Source organism: Prionailurus bengalensis, chromosome B4, assembly GCF_016509475.1.
Source record: "Prionailurus bengalensis isolate Pbe53 chromosome B4, Fcat_Pben_1.1_paternal_pri, whole genome shotgun sequence".
NCBI lineage: Eukaryota > Metazoa > Chordata > Mammalia > Carnivora > Felidae > Prionailurus > Prionailurus bengalensis.
Window position 1 is genome coordinate 29,875,109 of NC_057358.1, and position 25,220 is coordinate 29,900,328.

General features: G+C 35.3%; 1 protein-coding gene across 2 annotated transcripts in view; it reads left to right on the top strand.

Moving 5' to 3' along the window:
- LOC122474025 (coiled-coil domain-containing protein 7-like) overlaps positions 1–24,752 on the top strand; it is a 347,700-nt gene extending 322,948 nt beyond the window's left edge. For both annotated transcript variants that reach the window (XM_043564967.1, XM_043564968.1), the window contains 3 exons: positions 6,059–6,178; positions 22,148–22,270; positions 24,598–24,752. In XM_043564967.1, the coding sequence (XP_043420902.1) occupies positions 6,059–6,178; positions 22,148–22,270; positions 24,598–24,638 (284 nt within the window). In that variant the 3' untranslated portion in view covers positions 24,639–24,752. The remainder of the gene's footprint in view (positions 1–6,058; positions 6,179–22,147; positions 22,271–24,597) is intronic.
- The last annotated feature ends 468 nt before the right edge of the window (positions 24,753–25,220 follow it).

Below are 25,220 nucleotides of genomic sequence, written 5' to 3' on the forward strand. Positions count from 1 at the left end.
CTGGTGCAGTCACTCTGGAAAACAGCGTGGAGGTTCCTCCAAAAAATTAAAAATAGACCTACCCTATGACCCAGCAATAGCACTGCTAGGAATTTACCCAAGGGATACAGGAGTACTGATGCATAGGGGCACTTGTACCCCAATGTTTATAGCAGCACTCTCAACAATAGCCAAATTATGGAAAGAGCCTAAATGTCCATCAACTGATGAATGGATAAAGCAATTGTGGTTTATATACACAATGGAGTACTATATGGCAATGACAAAGAACAAAATATGGCCCTTTGTAGCAACGTGGATGGAACTGGAGACTGTGATGCTAAGTGAAATAAGCCATACAGAGAAAGACAGATACCATATGGTTTCACTCTTATGTGGATCCTGAGAAACTTAACAGAAACCCATGGGGGAGGGGAAGAAAAAAAAAAGAGGTTGGAGTGGGAGAGAGCCAAAGCGTAAGAGACTCTTAAAAACTGAGAACAAACTGAGGGTTGATGGGTGGTGGGAGGGAGGGGAGGGTGGGTGATGGGTATTGAGGAGGGCACCTTTTGGGATGAGCCCTGGGTGTTGTATGGAAACCAATTTGACAATAAATTTCATATATTGAAAAAAAAATGAATTGTTGGTGGGAATGCAAGCTGGTGCAGCCACTCTGGAAAACAGTATGGAGGTTCCTCAAAAAAATAAAAATAGAACTACCCTATGACCCAGCAATTGCACTACTAGGCATTTATCCATGGGATACAGGTGTGCTGTTTTGAAGGGACACATGCACCCCCAGGTTTGTGCAGCACTGTCAACAATAGCCAAAGTATGGAAAAAGCCCAAATGTCCATCGATGGATTAATGGATAAAGAAGATGTGGTATACAATGGAGTATTATTTGGAAATCAAAAAGAATAAAATCTTGCCATTTGCAACTACATGGATGGAACTGGAGGGTAGTATGCTAAGAGAAATTAGGCAGTCAGAGAAAGAGAGAAAGCGTGTGACTTCACTCATATGAGGACTTTAGGAGACAAAACATATGAACATAAGGGAAGGGAAGCAAAAATAATACAAAAACAGGGAGGGGGACAAAGCAAAAGAGACTCAAAATTATGGAGAACAAACTGAGGGTTACTGGAGGGGTTGTGGGAGGGAGGATGGGCTAAATGGGTAAGGGGCACAAAAGAATCTACTCCTGAAATAATTGTTTCACTATATGCTAATTTGGATGTAAATTTTTAAAAATAAAAATAAATAAAAAATAAAAATAAGTGTGTACTCTACACTAGGAACTTCAGGAAGGAGAGTTTTCAGAAAGCATTAAAGCAGTGAGAGGTCATAGTGAAGGAGGGAAATTGTGATTCTTACTAGATCATAAATTTCTCTAGGATATACCTTCCCCCCCCCCCCAGTTTTTAATCCTATCCACTATGAAATGCTTTTAATGCCTCCGTGCTTATTTAAGAATCTCTTGGTCCAGTTCAAATGGACAATTAAATCTTACTTATACAAATTGCAGAAACAACCAAAGAAGGCTCAGATGTATCTACTAATATCCCCATTTCTCACTGCTGTATGTCATTTTATTTTCGCAAAATGTAGTGAAAGTTGTTCTATCCAATCTTATGCTTTGTGGTTCTTTTTGGTAAAGATACCCAGGCTGGTTGCCTCCTCTTCTTATGTTGCAGTGAATATATATTTGGGCAACAAAGATCAGAGTACCACCTTTAACAATTATTCATGGTCTCAGTCATTACAACAAAGCAAGGTCCCTATTATGGTGTCAGATTTATGATAAGTTTCCAACCTTTGATACTTGCTTTCCTATAACCATCTTTCATTCACAAAACATTAGGTGTTTTATTTGATCCAAATCACCAATCCTAGTTATCTCCTTTTTAATTTAAATTCTTTTTAAATATCTTTCTTGTGTTTTTCCTCTTGTTTGACCTAGTTAGTAGTTTCTAAATCCAGCAAATGTTCAAATCCCATAAAAACTCAAATGAAGATACCATATGTTTTCCCTCTTATGTGGATCCTGAGAAACTTAACAGAAACCCATGGGGGAGGGGAAGGAAAAAAAAAGAGGTTAGAGTGGGAGAGAGCCAAAGCATAAGAGACTCTTAAAAACTGAGAAGAAACTGAGGGTTTATGGGGGGTGGGAGGGAGAGGAGGGTAGGTGATGGGTATTGAAGAGGGCATCTTTTGGGATGAGCACTGGGTGTTGTATGGAAACCAATTTGACAATAAATTTCATATATTAAAAAAAAAAACCTCAAATGAAATGGTATGCAATCTCAATGCAGGTACTACTGCAAATTTACTCATATTCCTTTCTCCAGCTACAAGGTATATGCATAAGGGGAACTGATAGACACTTTTTTTGGACCACAGAATATCTTATTCTTCTACATCACTGATGCCTACTTAATTTACAATTATATAACCTAAAAATGGCATAAAATAGTCTTAAGAGGGTCAAAGAATTTCTGCCTCATAGTAACTTTTTCTGATGTGGGACTATGGTTTATAACTTGAACTATGAACAAAAATGTCATATTCCATCTCATTTGTATACTCCTACAGCATGAATGTCCTTTTAGTGTAAACTTGGAAGTTATAATATTAACATTAACTCCTCAAAATGATTTAAGTTTTTATAAAAAGATCACATTGTAGGGGTGCCTAGGTGGCTCAGTCAGTGCAGCATCGATATTTGATTTCAGCTCAGGTCATGAACCCAGGGTCATGGGATCTAGCCCCGTGTTGGGCTCTGCGCTGAGCATGAAGCTTACTTAAGATTCTCTCTCTCTCTCTCTCTCTCTCTCTCTCTCTCTCTCTCCTCCCCTCCCTCTGCCCCTCTCCCCCTTTCACATGCTCTCTCTCTTTTCTAAAAAAGAAAAATTAAAAATAGTTTTTTAAAAAAGACAGCCTTGTGTAGAAAAAGCACTGGTTAAGGGATTATTCAGTGTCAGTTGTGCCTCAGTTTTATCAGGCTTTCATCATTCTGACTTTTTTCTTGATCAAATCCCTAAGCATTTCATTATAATGAGGCTTATATAATTGCTTTAGCCATGCAAATTCTATGAAATTTTTGATTGTACAATTCAGACATTGTGTTTTTCTCTTTTACTATAATAACAAATGCTAATTAAATTCATACTACACACACAAACAACCACACATTAATGTTTACCTTTTAAAGTGTTTGGGGATTTTTTTTTTTGGTCTATAGAGACTGATGTAGGACACTTGACATATAATGTTGGAAGAGAAAAAATAATTGATAAAATCAAGACACAACATAAAAAATAATTGATAAAATCAAGACACAATACTTGGTGACAAGTATTTTTCAAGTCGAATATTTATAGTTTATGTCTTTTTTTTGGATTTTATTATGTATGGATCATTAATGACAACAGTAAGTATATATTATTACATGGGTAAAAATCTTCATGAATTCCCTCTTATAATTAATTAAACTTTAGTATTTGCTATCAATAGAAAATCAGCTAGATATTATTAATTTTAAAACTCATTCACTTAGAAAGTGAACCATAATGGGGCGCCTGGGTGGCGCAGTCGGTTAAGCGTCCGACTTCAGCCAGGTCACGATCTCGCGGTCCGTGAGTTCAAGCCCCGCGTCAGGCTCTGGGCTGATGGCTCGGAGCCTGGAGCCTGTTTCTGACTCTGTGTCTCCCTCTCTCTCTGCCCCTCCCCCGTTCATGCTGTGTCTCTCTCTGTCCCAAAAATAAATAAAAACGTTGAAAAAAAAATTAAAAAAAAAAAGAAAGTGAACCATAATATCCAGTGCTTTAGTGACCTTAGAATATACTCAGTGTAGTATTTCTCACTGCTAGTCTACTCACTTTCTGTTGCTGGTTTGGAAAGGTAAGTTGCTTTAAACTGGAAAAAACAGTAAGGGCTAGTTGATGAGTGTTATGAGAGGATTATAACAGTTATTTCATTGGTTAGCAATTCCCTGTACATAATTAAGTTGGTATGTGAACTTACATCTCTATTAGAGTAGTTGTCTACTCACAGATTACACTACTGCTTCTAATCCTGGAGTAACACTATTAGATACGTTTCTCTCTGGTGCAAGAAATATTGTAGTCATGACTTTTGCAGAAACAATGCTGAAATATAGCATTTGGAAATAGTTGAGTCTCAAATATAAGCACCAAAATATGTGTTCTTGGTGAAATTTAAGATTAAGGCAAGATTTCTGAAACTTTGCTTTTGAATGCTTTATTTATTTCATTATATCACACATTTATTTCTGAAAAAGAACTAGTTAAAATAGTCAAATATCTTCTCCCACTCAGTATATTGCCTTTAATTTGTTGATTTTTTTTGTTTTTGTTTGTTTGTTTGTTTTTGCTGTGCAGAAGAATTTTATTTTGATATAGTTACAATAGTTTATTTTTGCTCTCCCTTGCCTCAGGAGACATACTAAAAAAATGTTGCCTCAGCCAATGTCAGAAACATTACTTCCTGAGCTCTCTTCTAGGATATTTGTGGTTTCAGCCTTCACATTTAAGTTTTTAATCCATTTTGAGTTTCATATGCCATGAGATGGATGGAGCTAGAGAATATAATGCTAAGTGGAAAAAGTCGGTCAGAGAAAGACAAAAACCACGTGATTCTACTCATATGTGGAATGTAAGAAACAAAACAAATGAGCAATGGGAAAAAAAGAGAAAGAGAAAGACAAACCAAGAAATAGACTCTTAACTACAGGGAACAAACTGATAATTACCAGAGGGGAAGTATGTGGGGGATGGGTGAAATAGATGATGGGAATTAATGAGGCACTTGTGATGAGCACTGGGTGGTATATGGAATTGTCGAATCACTATATTTATTGTACACTTGAAAGTAACATAACATTGTATGGAAACTAACTGGAATTAAAATAAAATTTAAAAAATGAAGCAAATAAATTTTTTTAATGTTTTATTTTTGTTTTTAAGAGAGAGAGAGAGAGAGAGAGAGAGAGCATGAGCGGGGAAGGGCAGAGACTTTGGGCGGGGGGCTGCGGGGAACAGAAGATCTAAAGCAGGCTCTGCACTGACAGCAGCAAACCCAATTCAGGGCTCAAACTCATGAACCTGAAATCATGACCTGAGCTGAAGTCAGATGCTCAAGTCACTGAGCCACCCAGGCACCCCACAAATAAAAATGACTAACTCAAACAGCTTATGACTAAGGCATTATAAAAATGAAACTGTTTGAATCAAGCAGTTAAATTTGTTTCGTGTTTTACTCTAGCAAATTTGATAAAGTATGAAGAGTAATTTTTCTGTCTTTAATTTTCAGACTATTTTTGTTTTGGTACTTTCAATTACTATTTTCTTCAATGTTCCTTATTATTAGGAGTCCTTGTCAATTTTAAATAATAACCTTTGGCAAAGCAATGAAGTACTCTTACCTACATTTAGTCAATTTAAAATGCCATATCCTTTAAGAACAAAATTTATTTAGCTAATTAATCTATGCTTATTTACTAATTGTGAATTTATAATTAAATGCTCTAAGCAAAATTTGGAAGAAATTGCTAAGAGGAAAGGAGTTAAAACAAGACTATAGCTCAAATATAGAAATGAATATTCATGTTTAAGGTAAAGTGAGTTTGGGTTAAAGGTCAAGATTAAGGAAGATGTTACCTAAAAGTACAGAACAAAAAAAGGGAGGGAAAATGAAAAAGTAGTTTATAGAAATTGGAATGATAGACAAGTGACCACTCAGATATGAAAAGAAGGGACCCCTGGGTGGTTCAGTCAGTTAAGTGTCTGACTCTTGATTTTGGCTAAGGTCATGATCTCAGGGTCATGAGATCCAGCCCCATGTAGAAGCCAGCTTGGGATTCTCTCTCTCCCTCTGTCTGCACTCCCCCACTTGTTCTCTCTCTATCCCTATCCCTCTCTCAAAATAAATAAATAAACATTTAAAAATATGAAAAGAAAAATTACAAATGCAAAATAAAAACTAATACATGGAGACTAGGGAGTAGTATGCAAATATTTGCAATGTCTTTGTGAAATTTTTTTTCATTTTATTTTAGGTGTGAATTTATTCAAAAACAGATATATGTCCACACATCAAGAAGATTTTTTTAACAGTCACATTGCACCACGTAAATTCTCTACAAACAGGATCAGTTTTTCAACCTTTGACACTCAAGGTAAAAGATATAAAATGTAAAATAACTAATTACTTGGAATACTTTTTGCAGCATGATTTTTCATTTTACTTTTTATGAAATGTTTTAAGCATTCAGAAAGTATGTAAAACTAATATATAGTTTTTAAAAAAGTCATTCTAATGGTTCCTACTCTGTGTTGTTATAATCCCATTCCCTTCTCTCCCAGCTTTCACATCTGCCACCATAAGCCATATATAATAATGATGTTCTATACCAGTACTTTCCAAAATACTTGATTATGCCCTCTTTTTTATTTCCCTTTATTGTGAAATTACCCACCTTGTTTTCTCCCCCACCTCCCACATTATTCCAGGACAATCCACTTTATAAAATTATGTACAACACACACACACACACACACATACACACACACACACACACACACACACATTTTTAGCATAAATCTGCAAGTTAAATGCTTTTACTTCTTCTTTTTTTGTTTGTGTTGCTTTCCTGAGTATATTTTATGTCATCTCAGCAATAGTTTTTAAAATGCATTTTTAGGGGCACCTGGGTGGCTCAGTCGGTTAAGCGTCTGACATCGCGGTTTGTGAGTTCAAGCCCAGCATTGGGCTCTGTGCTGACAGCTCAGAGCTTGGAGCCTGCTTCAGATTCTGTGTCTCCCTCTCTCTTTGCCCCTCCCCCACTCATGCTCTGTCTCTCTGTCTCTCAAAAATAAATGTTAAAAATTAAAAAAAAATAAAATTCATTTTTTAAATGTAGCATTTTAGTTAGAATTAGGTCATTAGGATAGCTAGTCTTCTGTACCACCTGCATCCAAAATTATATTCAGTATTTAATACCAAGATGTACCAAAATATTTTCATACAATCTAGTCTTGATACTTTCATGAAAATAAGATGAAGAATAAACATAAATTTCACAGTATGGGGCCATTACCCTAACATGCACTAAGGTTTTTATCTTTAGTGACTTGATCCTCCCCAGCTTTTGTTCATATTTGACAAATGTTAATGACTAGTTTAGAATTATGGCTTGAAATAAATAATGTCAACAGTATTTTATTTTCTCACTTACAAACTCTTGCTAAGCCTCTCAGCCTGTGGCTTCAGTTTAATTCTAGCCAATGAGTAAATAATATAAGCTTATACTTATTTGTTTAAATGAAAGTGTTCTGCAACAGCACGTTACTTTTAAAATCAGTAGGATTTGTAAAAAAAAAAATCTAATAAACTTTAACTGAATTAGTGAGGGGAAACCAATGGTTTATGCCTATAGTTCAGATTGTCAAAGATATCCTTATGGATGCATCCTTCTAAATTAGATTACATATCAAATACAAAAATGAGTATTCTGGTCCCAACTAAAACAGCATTTGGATAAAGGACAAAATTAAGGAAGATGCTGAGAATAAGAAACTCTATCCTTCTAACAAAAACTGTGTATGTCACCCTCTATAGCAGGTAAAAAACAGTGAAGGCTGTACTGCTAATTATTCTAATTTACATAGGAAAAGGAAGAAGAGCTTTTGTACATCTATATTTGCAAATACTAAAAGCACTACTGCATTAAAATGCTACAAAAGAAAACGTTTCTCAATGAGAAGGGAGAAAGCTTTCTAAAAAGCACTTTGATATAATTAGATATATCAGAGAACTAAAAACAATAAGTGACAGTTCCTGTAAAATATTTGGTAAGAGAGAAGGAGGATCACAGTGATGACATCAACATTGCAGGGGTTTTGTTTCTTTTTTTCTTTTTTTGCCATCTCCCCTCCCCCTGCCCCACACAAGGAAAACCAAGTTGATGATCATCCACAGATGAGAGACGTTTTGTTGAGCCCAGGAGTCCATGGAAGTAGTTCCAAGCACACTGTTGGAACAACAACAAAATCTGATATTGGATACATTGTAGAGGGCAAAAGGAACATTTTGACTTTACTGCACCACTCCTTCAGGACAACCACACTTCATTGTCAAGAGAGCCCTTTTCATCCCGGGATTTCTTGCATGGGAAAGAGTGAGAGCATGTAAGTACCCAGCTTCTTTAGGTATGCATGATACTGTCAAAAAGACTCATTTCTGGGGCGCCTGGGTGGCGCAGTCGGTTAAGCGTCCGACTTCAGCCCGGTCACGATCTCGCAGGTCTGTGAGTTCGAGCCCCGCGTCAGGCTCTGGGCTGATGGCTCAGAGCCTGGAGCCTGTTTCCGATTCTGTGTCTCCCTCTCTCTCTGCCCCTTGCCCGTTCATGCTCTGTCTCTCTCTGTCCCAAAAATAAATAAACGTTGAAAAAAAAAATTAAAAAAAAAAAAGACCCATTTCTCTCCTGTCTTATCCAGAGAACTGAGTCATAAGCTGCATGACCAGAGGGCAGAGAACGGCTGAGAGAACGGCAGTCAAGGCTCAGAACTAAATGTATAAAAGGATTGTGACTGCTAAGTGTGTCAAGGACTCAATCAGGAGGCCCACACATCAGCTGCTGAAAAACCTCACCTGTGGATCCCCCACACCTGACCCACAGGCACCTCCAGCACTTCATGTGTCTCACCCACACAAACTCCACCCTGTGACTGGCTCCCTGTGCATGCTCCCAACCACAACAAGAGTGAGCTTTGACAGACAGTGGACACCCACAAAAAGCAGACCTGGAAGAAACCATAAAGTTGAGCAGTCAGCACTGCCATAAGGAAAACAAAAAGGAGGACTTGAGCAACCAGCCTGTCTTTATAGCACAGAAACAAGGCTTAAGAATTCTCCCACAAAAGAGAGCAAAAGGTATGGAACAGGCATACCCGTAGAAATGGTCTGAAAAAACTTAAGAAACCCTAGCAGGGCTGACAGAAGGGATTTCTCTCTGGAAGCCAGTCAATAAGCCTGGAGGAGGTGACTACTTTTAAAAATGTAATGACAGCAGAGATCACATTTAGGAACGTGAAAAATCAAGGAAACATGTTACCATGAAAGAAATACAATAATTTTCTAATAACTCAAAAAAAAATGAGATTGGCGATTTAACTGATAAAGAATTCAAAATAGCTGTTTTAAGGAATCTCAGTGAGCTACAAGAAAGCACAGAAAGGGACACCTGGGTGGCTCAGTTGGTTAAGCATCTGACTCTTGATTTCAGCTCAGATCATGATTTCACAGTCCTAAGATTGAGCTCCATGTTTGGAGGCTGGGGGGCTCTTTCTCTCTTAAGATTCTCTCTCTCCCTCTCCCTCTGCCCCTCCCCTGCTCACACATGTGTGCATGTGCTCTCAAAAAAAAAAAAGTTTAAAAAAAAACACAGAAAGGCATCTCAATGACAGCAGGAAAATAATTACAAAGAAAATGAGAAGTTTAATGGAGAAATAGAGATCATAAAAAGAATCAAACAGAAATTCCAGAGTTAGTAGAAAATCCAGCAGAAGACAGAATTTGTAAAGTAGAAGACAGTATTAAGATTATACAAAGAAGAGAAAATAAACGAATGAAGACTATATGAACTATGGAACACCAATAATCTGACTAATATATGGATGATTAGAATCCCAGAAGAAGAGGAGAGGGACAAAGCTTATGTAAAGAAATAATGGCTGAGAACTTCCCAAATCTAGGGAGATATTTGGATATCCAAGTTCACAAAAGTAATAAATCAGTGCAAAACTTCAATCCACAATAATATTGGCCAATACACATTATAATAAAACTGTCTAAAATCAAATACAATGAGAGAATTTTAAAAGCAGTAAGAGGAAAATATTTCTTGCATACATGGCAATCCTCTCAGGCATTAGAAGCAATGTCTGCAAAAACATTGCAGGCCAAAAAACAGTGGGATGATATATCAAAGTGTTGAAAAAAACAACTACCCAAAAAGAATACCAGGCAAAGTTGCCTACCAGAAATGAAGGTGAAATAAAACTCAAAAACAAAGAGAAGCTGAATTGGTTTATCACCACTAGAAAGGCCTTACAATAAATGCTGAAAGGAGTTCTTTAGGCTGAAATGAAAGGACACTAATTATGACATGAAAACATACAGTAAAATAGTAAAGACAAATATATAGTTAAATTCAGAAAACTCTAATGCTGCAGTATGGTAAAATATTAACCTTTTAACTGTAAAGGTTAAGGGGAAAAAGTATTGAAAATAACCACAGCTATAGTAATTTGTTAATGGATACACAAAATAAACAAAGGTAAATTATGACATCAAAAACATAAAAGGTAGGAGGAAGAGTGGCATACCAAAATTGTAACAAATGTCATTCCTGACTGTACTTCCTCAAAGAAGAAAAACTAAAATCTATTCATGGACAGGACACCACTGAGAAAATCCTAGAACATTGGGGTGAAGGTGAAGCACCACTGTCTCCACATCATAGAGACCAAGACCAATTGCATTAGAAAGATGGGAAAAGTGGCTACACACTGACCATATTGCCTCTTCCCCATGCCCATTGGAGAACTACATTGAGAGATTTCCCCTGAGCCTCATTTCTCCAGTTGGAAAAGAGAGCCCAGGATGAACATTCAGCTCCTATAGCATTATGTCACCTGTTGGGAGCCCCCATTCTGGTCTCACACCATGGGGATTGTGGGGTAATCCAGGGGACTTGGCCACTGGGAATCTGTGACAGGGAAGGGAGGAATTGCTTGCAAAAACCCGCACTCAGACCTTGGCAGATTGAGTTCCTACCTGTAGTACCAAAGTAGTATCCTTACCACAGGTTTGCTCATCTGCAGAGCCAAGACAGTGACATAATCTCACCAGGGAACTTGGTGAGGAGCAGGTCTGTATGACTTGGGTTCTTAAAAGAGGAATCTTGCTAGCCCTGGAGCTTGGTCTACCACTGCCCAGAGAGGGGAGCTAAGTCATAGCATCGTTCACCATTGAGTATATCTCTTGCCCCACCTGACCAGGAAGACTGGTAAAACACCTGGAAGCTGTGTGGTTCAACACCAACTGAGCAGAAAATGACAGACAGAACTGATTATTTGCAGAGCAAAGCCAGCGGTAAATTTGGCCAGGGAACATGGGGAACAGTCATCTTGAGTCAAGATCACAAAGATCTGGACTTGAAGTCAGTTTCCCTATTTTGCCTGGAAAAGGGAACTAATTTGTAGCCCAACCAATGACCATGCCCAGCCCATTCCAACTAGAAAACCTGATTGGGAATACTAGGAAGGCTGTTTGGAGCAGGTCTGCCCATTCTGCCTAGGCAAGGGAGCTCATTCATAAACCCTGCCCACTGATGAGTGTAGCTCTTAGACCAACCTAACCAGAAAGCCTAGATAGAACAACTATAGGCTCTGTAGCCCAGACACACTTGAACAGAGGATACAGCAGGCATAACTGGTCTTTGGCAGAGCAAAGCCAGTAGCACTATTTGGCCAGGGAAATGGGCACAATTTACTTGAGTCAAGACCACAAAAAAGACCCTTGCCACTTATGGAGCCAGTTCTGCTCCAGCCAGGCAGGGAGACTATTCTTTGTTAAAAACTCTATCAAAAAACAAAACAAACAAAAAAAACACCAAAGCTATATCCAATCAATGAATTCAGTAAAGTTGCAGGGTGCAAAATTAACATGCAAAAGTCAGTAGTATTTCTATACTTTAACAACAAATTATCTGAAAAAGAAATAAAATGATCCCATTTACAATAGCATCAAAAAAATTAGTTAGGAAAAAGTGTAACCCTGGAGGTAAAATACGTCCACACTAAAAACTACAAAACATTAATGAAAGAAACTGAAAAAAAAAAAGAAAAGAAAAGTATCCCATGTTCATGAATTGGAAGAATTAATATTGTCAAAATATCCATACTACCCAAAGTCATCTATAGGTTCAATGCAATTCCTATTAAGATTTCAATGGCATTTTTTTACAGTATTAGGGAAAACAACCCTAAAATTTATATAGAATCACAAAGACCCTAATTAGTCAAAGCAATCCTGAGAAAGAACAAAGCAAGAGGCATCACACTTCCTTATTTCAAGCTCTATTATAAAGCTATAGTAATGAAAACAGTTGGCATAAAAACAGATACACCAACCAAACAGAATTGAGAGCCAAGAAATTAACACATTCATATATGGCCAACTACTATTTGACAGAGGAGCCAAGAATACTCAAGGACACATGTAGGGTCAAAGTGAAGGAAAAAGATATTGGTGGAAACCAAATGAAAGCAACGTAGCTATACTTGTATCAGGCAAAATAGACTTAAATTCAGAAGCAGTAACAAGAAGACAGAATGATAATTATATATTTATAAAATTGCAAATTCATCAGGAGAATGTAACAATCATAAATTTTTATTCACCCAACATCAAACACCTAAATATATCCAGCAAGTATTAACAGATATGAAGGGAGAAATAGACAATAATATAATAATAGTATGAGAATTCAATACCTCACTTTCAACATCATACACCCATAGATCATCCAGACAGAAAATCAATAAGGAGACATTGAACTTGAGCTCTACTTTAAACCAAATAGACCTAACTGACATATAGAGAATTCCATACAATAGCAGCACAATACACATTCTCATATCCTTCCCAAACACACACACAGCAGTCTCCAGAAGAGATCATATGATAAGTCATAAAACAAGTCTTAGACTATCTAAGAAGATTGAAAATTACCAAGAATTTTTTTCTGACTGCAGTGGTATGGAATGAAAAATCAATAACTGAGTGAAAACTAGTAGATTCACAGATATGTGTAAATTAAACAACACATTCCCAAACAACCAATCAAAGAACAAACAAAATGTAAAATGAATAAATAACTTGGAACAAATGAAAATATAAATACAACAACCAAAACTTAAGGATGAATCAAAAGCAGTTCTAAGAGGTAAGTTTATAGGGGTAAACATCTGCATTACAAAAAAAGGAAAGAAAGATATCAAGTAAAAAACTTTTTACCACAAGGAACTACAAAAGAAGAAAATGCTAAGCCCAAAGTTAGCACAAATAAAGAAATAGCAAAGATCAGAGTGGAAATAAAGACCATAAAAATAATAAAAAGATCAATGATGATAAGAAATGGGTTTTTTTGAAAAGGTAAAGAAAATTGACAAAACTTTAGCTAGACTAAGTATTTTTTCTACAAAAAGAAAGACTCAAAGGTCAGAAATGAAAGAGTAGACATTAAAATGATACTATAGAGATTCAAAGATTATGAGATACAATGAATAATTATAAGCCAAAAAATTGTATAACCTAGAAGAAATGGATAAATTCCTAGAAACATATCATCTAGAAAGACTGAATTGTAAAGAAATAGAAAATCTAAGTAGACCAATAATGATAATATTGAATCAGTAATCAAAAACAACCCATCAAAGAAAAGTCCACACCTAGATGGTTTCACTGGTGAATTCTACCAAACATTTAAAGAATAATTAATGCCAGTCTTTCTCAAACACTTCCCCAAAATTGAAGAGAAAGACATTCTCTCAAGCTCATTTTACAAGGTTAGCATTACCCTCATACCAAAGGACACTACAAGAAAAGAAAATTATGACCCTGAGAAATAATATCCCTGATGAAAATTGAAGCAAAAATTCTCAACAAAATTCCAGCAAAACAAACTCAACAGTACGCTAAAAGGATAATATTCTGTGACCAATTGGGATTTAGCCATAAGATGCAAAGATGGATCTACATACATCAATCATTATATGTGATACACCACATTAACAAAATGAGGTAAAAATCACATGATCACCTCAATAAATTCAGAAAAGACATTTGACAAATTTAACATCTTTTCATGATAAAAACTCTCCATAGGTATGGAAGGAACATATCTCAACATAATAAAGGTCATTTATGACAAGCGCACAGGTGAAAGATTGAAAGGTTTTCAGCTAAGATCAGGAAAAGGTGCCCATTCTCATCATTACTATTCAACTTAGTACTGGAAATTTTAGAGCAATTAAGCAATAAAAAGAAATAAAAGGCATCCAAATTAGAAAAAGTGAAGTTTGTAAATGATATGATATTACATAGAGAAAATCCTAAAGATTCTACCATAAAAGTGTTAGGACTGATAAGTGAAGGCAGTAAAGTCGAAGGATACAAAATCAATATACAGAAATGAATTGCATTTCTATGCACTAAAAATGAAATATCTGAAATAGAAATAAGGAAAACAGTCTCATTCACAGTAACATCAAAACAAATAAGTATTCGGAATACTTTATTCAAAATAAATTATTCTTAATAAATTTAAACAAGCTTGATAATAATCTAAGCATAACAACTATAACATTTTGACGAAAGAAATTGAAGAAGCACAAATAAATGGGATGATACCCTAGGTTTGTGGATTGGAAGTTAATGTTTTTAAAATGTTTATACTATCCGGGGCACCTGGGTGGCTCAGTTGGTTGGGCGACTGACTTCAGCTCAGGTCATGATCTTACAGTTTATGAATGCGAGCCCCACGTCAGGCTCTGTGCTGACAGCTCAGAGCCTGGAGCCTATTTCAGATTCTGTTTCTACCCCTCTCTCTACCCCTCCCCTGCTCATAATCTGTGTCTCTCTGTCTCTCAATAATAAATAAACATTAAAAAATTTTTAATGTTTACACTATTCCAAAAAGTCATCTATAGATTCAATGCAATCTCTATTAATACTTCAATGGAATTTTTCTGAAAATAGAGAAAACTATCTTAAAATTTGTTTGGAACCACAAAAGACCCTGAAGAGCCAAAACAATTCTGAGAGAGAGCAAGCTAGAGGCATTACACTTCTTTATTTCAAACTATATTACAAAGCTATAATAATCAAAACAGGATAGTACTGACATAAAAACAGACCATATACCAAAGGAACAGAATCAAGAGCCTGGATAAATCTTCATATATATTAATATTTGACAGGGAGATAAGAATACTTAATGGGAAATAATAGCGTCTTAAGTGAATGATGTTGGAAAATTGGTTATCAATATGCAAGAACAAAACAACCATATTTTATATCATTAACAAAAATTAATTTGAAATAGATTAAAGATTTATGTGGGATCTGAAACCTCAATACTCCTAGAAGAAAACAGGTAAAAAGCTCCTTGACATATACATTGGCAATGATATTTTTGACATTACACCAATAGCACAAGCAACAAAAACAAAAGCAGGTGGGACATCAAACTAAAATTTCTGCTCAGCAAAAGGAACCATCAACAAAATGAAAAGGCAACCTACAGAATGTGAGAAAATATTTGAAACCATCTATCTGATAATAACTTAAAATCCAAAGTATGTAAGGAACTCTTACAACTCAGTAGCAAAAAAAGGAGCAGGAGGGACAGGGGGGAGGAGAAGGAAAAACCCTAAAACTAAACAATGCTATTATAAATGGTCAGAGGATGTAAATAGACATTTTTCAAAGAAGACATACAAAGAAGCCAATGGGTACACAAAAAAGTGCTTGACATCACTAATCAAGGAAATGCAAATCAAAGCTACAATGAAATATCATTTCACACCCATTAGAATGGTTATGAGCAACAAGATAAATGGTAAAAAAATGTTGGTGAACATGTAGGGAAATGGTAACATTTGCACATTGTTGGTGGGATTGTAAATTGGTGCAACTACTATGGAAAACAGTATAGATGTTCCTTCTAAGATTGGCATGTGAAAAAGCCCAATGTACAAGCAATTTTGAAGTCTCTTTGCATTTGTTAGCTTTTGTTCCATTTACTAAAGTTATATAGCCAAGATCAGAGTTTTATGAGAGGATATGAATACCAGTAGTCAAGAACACATCAAGGCCATTATTGAAACCAATCCACCATAGTATGTCCTCTGATTGCAAATATTCTTGATACCCCTCCCATGCAAAATGCATGTGCTCTTCCCAAAACCCCACAAATTTGTATTAAAATTTTGCACTAGGGCCAAAGATCACTTTTTTTTATCTATAATCATTTTCAGAGGCAGCTCCTCTGATGTGACTCCCTGCAAAACACACACACACACACACACACACACACACTTACACACAAATACAGTAACAATACAGGGATAGGCCCTTCAGTAGCCAGTCCTCTACAAAAAGGTGGCTCCCCCCCAAAAAAAACAAACACGCACATAGCAGTCAATGATCCATACAGCATACAGTTAGGTTGCCTTTTCCATCATTCAATTATACTATATTTTAATTATATTGTAATTTTCTCAATAAAAATATGCATGCAAAAAAGAAAAGAACCAGGGTATTGGGAGATCCTAGGATGAAATGCAGACTGGAACATATGGAACATACAAGTATATGACAATTGATGTCACAATCATGAGAGCATAACATGTCCCTTCTTTTGTGCCCCCATTCTCAACAACAAAAATTTGGCACCAATTCATGAACAAAAGTACAACTGAAGTTATGGGATACAGCATCATACACCAAGGGACCTGGAAAAGCCTTGCCCACCTGTGCATCAGGTAATAGGCAGACAAACCTCCATCTTGGCTGTGGACTCTGAGGTAGCTCATGAATGGTTCCAACCCCTCTTGGCCACAGTCAGGGAGCATCTGAAGAACACCGACTTGACCAGTCACCCACAGACAAGAGAGCTTTGTGGAAGTCCTGGTTTCTAGATAAGAAATTCCATTACTTTGTTGGAGCAAAAAATAAGATTTTGGACACATTGGATTGGATAAGAAGAATAGTTTGACTCTGCCTGCATCACATGTCCCCCAACGTGGTACAGCTAAGGCCAAGTGAGACTTTCTCATTCCATGATTTCTCCCACTGTGAGGGAAGGGAGAATAGGTTAGTTGTGCAGGACACAAAGCATCCAGCATACTAAATTATGGGGTGAGAGGAGATCAGGAGAGTGGCAGATACGATTCTCAGAAAGCATTAAAGGGATATAGTTATGCTGTCTTGTGGATTCCTATCAGGAAATCCACCCATGAGATGCTGGGAAAGCCTCACTTGCAGATCCCCCCAACTAGTTGCAGGCATCCCCAGTAACAACCTTATCTCACCCACATCTCCCCCAGCTCTGCAGCCAACTCCCTGTGCATGCTCCTGAGAGTGCTTTGTTGAACAGCTAGGAGCACTTGCAGAAAACAAGCCAGGTTCTGTGGGCTAGAGAAAAACTACAACTTGAGCTGTAGGGAAACAACTTGACCTTAGGGAAAACAAAAGGGAAACTAAACTGTCAGCGCTTGGCCTGGTCTGTTGCAAGATCCAGAGAAAATATACAAGTTTAGGAATTCTGCCACAGGAGGGAGCAAGAAATATGGAGCGGGGTTGTGCAGTCAAGATGGGAGAAAGCCTCTGGATTTCTAGCAGAGCTGATGAAAGGCAGTCCTTCCCTGAAGGCAGTTAGTAATGGAGAAGGTGACTACTACTTCAAATGTAAGACAGCAACACAAAACTCCAAGGTATATGAAAAATCAAGGAAACACGATACCACCAAAGGATTACAATAATCTTCCACTACCAAACCCAAAGACACAGAGATCTAAAGTTTACCATATAAAGAATTCAAAATAGTGGTTTTATTATATAAATATATATGGGAAATAAATTGTATATAAAAATATAATTATATATTATTTGTATATAAAATATAATGTTCATAATAGAATTGAATATATATAATGGAATACTATTCAGCTATAAAAAAGGAAATCCTGCCATTTTCAGCAACATGGATGGACCTTGAAGGAATTATGTTAAAGTGAAACAAGTCACACAGAGAAAGACATACAATATGATCTCATTTATATGTGGAATCTAAAAAAAAAAAAAAGCTGAACTCATGGAAACAGAGAATAGAATGGTGGTTACCAGAGGCTATAGGTTGGGGAAATGAGGAGATGTTGGTCAAAGAGTACAAACTTCCAAGTTAGAAGATGAATAAGTTCTGGATATTTAATGCACATCATGTACAAAACAGATGAACATAAAGGAAGGGAAGCAAAAGTAATATAAAAACAGGTAGGGGGACAAAACATAAAAGACTCTTAAATATAGAGAACAAACAGAGGGCTGCTGGAGGGGTTGTGGGAGGAAGGATGGGCTAAATGGGTAAGGGGCATCAAGGAATCTACTCCTGAAATCATTGTTGCACTATATGCTAACTTGGATGTAAATTAAACAATAAAATAAAATAAAATAAATAAGTAAATAAATAAATAAAGCACATCGTGATGATTATAGTTAACAATACTGTATTATATGCTTGAAAGTTGCTAGAAGAGTAAGTGTTAAATGTTCTCACTACAAAAAGATATGGTAATTATGTGATGTAATAGAGGAATTAGCTAATGCTATGGTAGTAATCATTTTGCAATAGATAACTGTGTCAAACCAACACATTGTACACCTTAAACTTATGCTATATTATATGTCAAACATATCTCAATAAAGCTTGAAAAAAACAATAAACGCATGACATAACCTTACTGAGAGAAGTAGAGAAAAATGAGTGCTCAAAGGAACTGGAAAAGAGTGCTTTGAGTGGATACTGCAAGGCTAAAGACACAAACAACTGCATAAATATTGTACTCTAGTTGGTAAATTTGTTTCTCAGAGAGGTACAGGTTAGCAACTATATAAAAAAAAAACACTTGAATGAGGCACAAATTGCATATCAGAAAATCTATCCCATCTTAATTGTATGAGTCAAGGATTTTAGTAGATTTATCTAGGTATGCAGTCACCATCTTAATTCAGTTTTAGAACATTTTTGCCATTCCCACAGGATCCCTAATGATAGTTAAGTTAGTTCTCACTCCCCGTCCCAGGCAAACTACTAATCTGCTTTTGGTGCCTATCAATTTGCCTTTTCTGGACATTTCATATGAATGGAATCAAAGAATACATGGTGTTTTGTATGTAGCTTCTTTCAGTGAGCATGATTTTGAAGTTCACCCATATAGTAACATGCATCATTTTTATTGCTGAATAGTATTCCTTTCTATGGCTGTAGCACATTTTTTCCCTCAGCATTATTGCCACTTTTAATGACAATTTGAAAAAGTAAAATTAGGATTATTACATCTTACCTCTGTATCTCAAACTTAAAAAAAATTTTTTTATGTTTATTTTCGAGACAAAGAGAGACAGTATATGAGCAGGGGAGGGGCAGAGATAGAGGGAGACACAGAATCCTTATCAGGCTCCAAGCTCTGAGCTGTCAGCACAGAGCCCGATGCAGGACTCAAACCCGTGAACCATGAGATCATGACCTGAGCCAAAGTCGGACGCTTAACTGACTGAGGCACCCAGGCATCCCTGTATCTCAAACATTTAATTATTTCTGAAAGAGATATTTGAAAGGTTAAGAGAAACATTGAGATGAAACATATACTTAATTTTCAAAGCCTTAAACAAATAATTGAGTTAAACTTGGTTCCTAGTGATACAAATGAAATACTGTAGCATTGTTCTCCAAGTACACTGAAGTGTAGCACATATTTTTTATCCATTCTTAGGCTGATGGACATTTAGGTTCATTTCACTTTTTGGCTATAATGAATGTTGCTCTCAATATTCCTATGTTGGTCTTTGTGAAGACGTAAGTTTTCATTTCTCTTAGGTGGATATCTAGGAGTAGAGTTACCATGTTGTATGGTAAATTTATGTTTAACTATTTTTTAATGTCAAACTTTTCTAAAGTGGCTGTACAATTTTACCTACAGACAAGCAAGGTATGAATGAATTTATTTCTTCATAGTCTTTCCATCATTTGGCTATTGTCCATCCTTTTGATTATAGACATTCTGTTGGATGCGAAATGGCATTTTATTGTGGTTTTCATTTACATTTTCCTGAAAACTTATTTTGGGAATCTTTTCATGTATTTAGTACCCATTTGTATATGTCTTTGGTGAAATGTCTTTTAAAACTTTTTAATTTTTGCCCATTTGTAAAGTTTAATCTTTTAAGTTCTTAAAATGTTAAGAATTCTTTTTATATTCTGGATGCAACTTCTTTATTGGATACATAATATGAAGTTATTTTCTTTTAGTCTGCAGCTTGTCTTAACTTTCTTTATTACATATATATGTAATATATATATACATATGTATATGTATATATATATACACATGTATACACATGTATATATATACATATGTATATGTATATATATACACATGTATATATACATATACACATATATATGTATATATATACATATATATGTAATATATGTAATACATATATATATATACATGTATATGTATTATATATATATGTGATTATTTTGAGAGAGAGAACATGAACGGGGGAAAGGTGTAAAGGGAAAGAGAGAGAATCTTAAGCAGGCTCCATACTCAGCACACAACCTGACGTGTGGCTCAATCCCACAACCCTGGGATCATGGCCTGGGCCAAAATCAAGAGTCAGGCACTCAACCGACTGAGCCACCAAGGCATCTCTCATTTTAACTTTTTAAAAAAGGTTTTATTTATTTTTGATAGAGAGAGACAGAGCATGAGCAGGGGAGGGGCAGAGAGAGGGTGAGACACAGAATCCAAAGCAGGATCCAGTCTCTGAGCTGACAGCACAGAGCCTGATGTGGAGCTTGAACCCAAGAACCATGAGATCATGACCTGAGCTGAAGTCAGACCCTTAATCCACTGAGCCACCCAGGCACCCCCCTCATCTTAACTTTCTTAATGGCAGTCAAAAGTTTTAAATTTTTATGAGGCCCAATGTATTAAATTTTCTTTTATGAATCATGCTTTTAAACTTGTATTTAAAAAACATTGTCTAATTAAAATGTCAAGATTTTCTATTTTTCTAAGACATTTATAGTATAACTATAACATTCAGGGATGTAATTTACTTTGAGTCAATTTTTATATATAATGAGAAGTTACTACCTAGTGTCATTTTGTATCAGCCTGAAGTATTCTCTTTAGCATTTCTTCTAAGACATTTTTGCTAATATAATAACAAATATTGTTAGTTTTTTTTAATCTAGGAATGTTTTTGTTTTATCTTGAATAATAATTTTGCTGGGTATTAAATTCTTGATTGTGAATTTTTGCTTTCAGTACTTGAATTTTTTTTAACATTTATTTATTTCAGAGAGAGAGAGACAGAGCACAAGCAGGGAAGGGGCAGACAGAGAGGGAGACACAGATTCTGAAACAGGCTCCAGGCTCTGAACTGTCAGCACAGAGCCTGACACAGGGCTCAAACACACAAATTGTAAGATCATGACCTGAGCCCATACTCAGCCTGGCCCGTGCCACCCAGGCGCCCCTTGTATCACTTTTAATATGTCATTCCACTGAGTTCTGTCCTCCATTGTTTGTGATAGAAAGTCAGATGTTGATCTACTTAATAGTTTTATTGATATATAAGCCACATACCATTCATTTCACTCATGTACAGTGTGTAAATCAATGGCTTTTAGTACATTCACAGAGTTGTGCTTCCATCACCATGTTCAATTTTAGAACATTTTCATTATGTGGAAAAGAAATATTCATACTCCAAGCCATCACCCACCAATCTAATTTCTGTCTCTATAAAGTTTCCCTACACTGGCCACTTCAAAGAAATGGAATTTATATAGATGGTTTTTTGTGACTTGTTTTTTTTATAACTTAGCTCTGATCTCTAAAACTATCCTTCTTGGGGCGCCTGGGTGGCTCAGTCGGTTGAGCGTCCGACTTCAGCTCAGGTCACAATCTCACGGACCGTGAGTTCGAGCCCTGCGTCAGGCTCTGGGCTGATGGCTCAGAGCCTGGAGCCTGCTTCCGGTTCTGTGTCTCCCTCTCTCTCTGCCCCTGCCCCGTTCATGCTCTGTCTCTCTCTGTCTCAAAAATAAATAAACGTTAAAAAAAATTAAAAAAAAAATTAAAAATAAAACTATCCTTCTTAATGTATATTTCTTTACTAATTAATCATCTCAAAAATTTAGTTATTTCAATTTTATTGGCAAGTGTATCAAAATTAGTTACAAATGTAATCTAACAGTTAATATATTTTCTAATATTTCTAGAAAGATCTGAGTACATTTCACCCCATGTGAATAAACCTCCAAAAGCATATCACAGAACATCTAGGGCTGGGTCAACCATTTATAAAACCATCCAGTTTCCTTCACTAAATAAAGAACCTCCAGGTAATTTTTATTCTTAGTGTACAATGTGATTTTTTTTAATTAGTAAAGCATTAATTATATGTAAATAACCAGATTGTACCAGTCTTAGTCATATAACCAGCTTAGCAAAACATAAGTGAAAGTAAACACTGATTAAGCTCAGCTAACATATATGCATTTTTATATATCTCTTCCTTCCCTGTTACCACTAAATTGGAGTTCCATTTTTTTCAACCTTCTTTTCTTGCTATTATAGATTCTGCAGATGGCTGAGATAAACCCATCTTATAATCCTCCTTTTTATATTTATACATTTTCCTTTTGTCCAACCCCAGGCAGGATCTGCAACAGAGAAACTCAACATGAGGGTAAATTGGGAGGAAAATAAACATTATTTTTACTTTTCCCTTTTCCTTCATTACTATCTCCCCAGCCAATATCTAGGAACTAATTTATAGATGCCATTTCTTATTATTGCTCCAGAGGCATTATATAATCATCATCTTAGTATATTTCCTATAGATACTGAATTTAAAGGTTTTTTTAAAAATGTAGGTTATTTTTATTTGGTCTATTATATTTTTCTAAAGTCCTAAGTAATTATACATACTACCAATACTTTGGCCAGTTTTTCTTTCTCACTGTGCATCTTTATCTCAACATTTATCCATTGGCTACTTTTTACCATTCTATGGGTATGTAATTCAGAGATAAAATAAATTTGACTATTAAGTAAGGCATGATTAGGCAAACAAGAATTCTGTAAATTCAGAAAAATTAATTATAATATGCTTTTTAGATTCAGATAAGCTCTCCTCTTCTTAACTGCCAGACAATGAGATCAGTTTTATAGTATATGTACATTTTAGACAAATGTAATTTATTTTAGATTCACCTGCTACTTCATATAACCTACAATACTGCTTTCCATTTATTAGCTCCTACTTTACCAACAATTTGGGTTTTCTCTCCTAAGCTAAAGCTTTCCCTTTGATAGAAGCATTAATTATAAGCAGTTATATTGCCTTAAGAAACAAGAAAGAGAAAGAGAATAGCAACTAACAAATAGTCTGAATAATTCACTATCTAAATTTCTATTCCATAATTAGAGAAAAAAAATTACTATCTTTTATGGATAGAATAGAAATGATTCTATTATAAATGTTTTTATTTTCTATCAAACTATCAAGTCTTTTAACCTAAAAATAATAACAGATAAACATTTTTAGAGCAAACACCTGCCTTAAGGAAATGAAAAAATTAAAAATGTTTTATTTCTTTGTACAACATATATTGTAGAAAATGCATTAACTTAGTAAGTTTTTCCCACTAACTTTGAGAAAATACCATCTAAATACCCGACATTCTGTTTATTTTAGTGTATTTTTCTTGAAATGAGCAACCTGATACTATTTTCTTTATACATAGTTTTGTTTTTAACTGTTGAAAGTATGTATCTTAATAACAGTATTTGTAAACATGTTTCCATTAACACTAGATCTTTCACTGTAGTAATATAAAACTTTTTAATAAAGATATACTGTTTATATAGAGATAAAAACTTTATATGACAATTTATCAATTTAATTGTTTAAGTATTTTTTACTGTCATACTGAAAAAAAACTCTTCTAGCATTTTTTAAAAAGTTTATTTATTTTAAAAGAGAGAGAGTGTGTGTGCATCCATGCGAGTTGGGGAGGAGCAGAGAGAGAGAGAGAGAGAGAGAGAGAGAATCCCAAGCAGGCTCCACACTCTCAGCTCAGAGTCTGATGCGGGGTTCAGATTCACAAACTGTGAGATCATGACTTGAGCTGAAATCACGAGTTGGATGCTAAACCAGGTGAACCACCCAGGTGCCCCTCTTCCTCTGGCATTTCTGTATACAATATTTCTAATATTTTTCTTGATTTGTACTCTTACTGTTTTTTTTTGTTTTGTTTTTAAGTATTTATTTATTTATTTATTTATTTTGAGAGAGAGAGAGCATGAGTGGGGTAGGGGCAGAGGGAAAGGGAGAGAGAATCTTAAGCAGGCTCCATACTGCCAGTGTGAAGCCTGAAGTGGGGCTTGAACTTACCAACCTTGAGATCATGACATGATTGGAAATCAAGAGTTGTCCACTTAACTGACTGAGCTACCCAAGAGCCCTGGTTTTGTTTTTAAATATCAAATTCCCAGCAAGGAAAAACCAGAGAAAAAATATTTGTGTTAGGAAAGCTGCTTTAAATTATTTTTAAAATTTAAGGAAGGTGTGCTTTAGAAGTGGATTAAGATTTATTTTAAATTTTTAAAAGTTGAAATCAGATCATTTATAAGATAATTTAGTAATATTATTTTCATCTTCTAGGGCATCCAAAAAATTCTATCTCAAACAAAAAAAAATGTTGAACTTACAAATACTCTGCTTGCTGTGATGTCTACAACTAAAAAACCTATCTATGAAGGTAAAAAAGAAAAAAAACACTGCTTTACAAAGACAAATGAAATAAAACTTTGTATTATTTTTCCATTGTTTTTATTTACCAATCACCTTAAACCTATGGACCCCCTTCTCCAGAAAAACAAATGTTATGAACCAAGTATATTTTTCTAAACCTTTATATATATATATATATATATATATATATATATATATATAAGTTTGCTGGTTCTGTACATAATAGAATCATTTGTATAGATCCTTCTTGCTTCCAATCCAGATAAACTGATAATATATATCTCTTTTATATCTCATACCTTTAAGTTGCTACATGATATTCTATAATGTGAATGTGCTATACTTTATTCAACCATTCTTCTACTAAATGACATTTAGATTCTTCTCAAATCGGGTTTTTTACTACTATAGGCAATGGTATAATAAATATCACTATACATATTTATCTATGTTATGGTGATTGTATTTCTATAAAAGAGAGCAAGTAAACATGTATTACATTAAAGATATACACATTTTTTATTTTAATATAT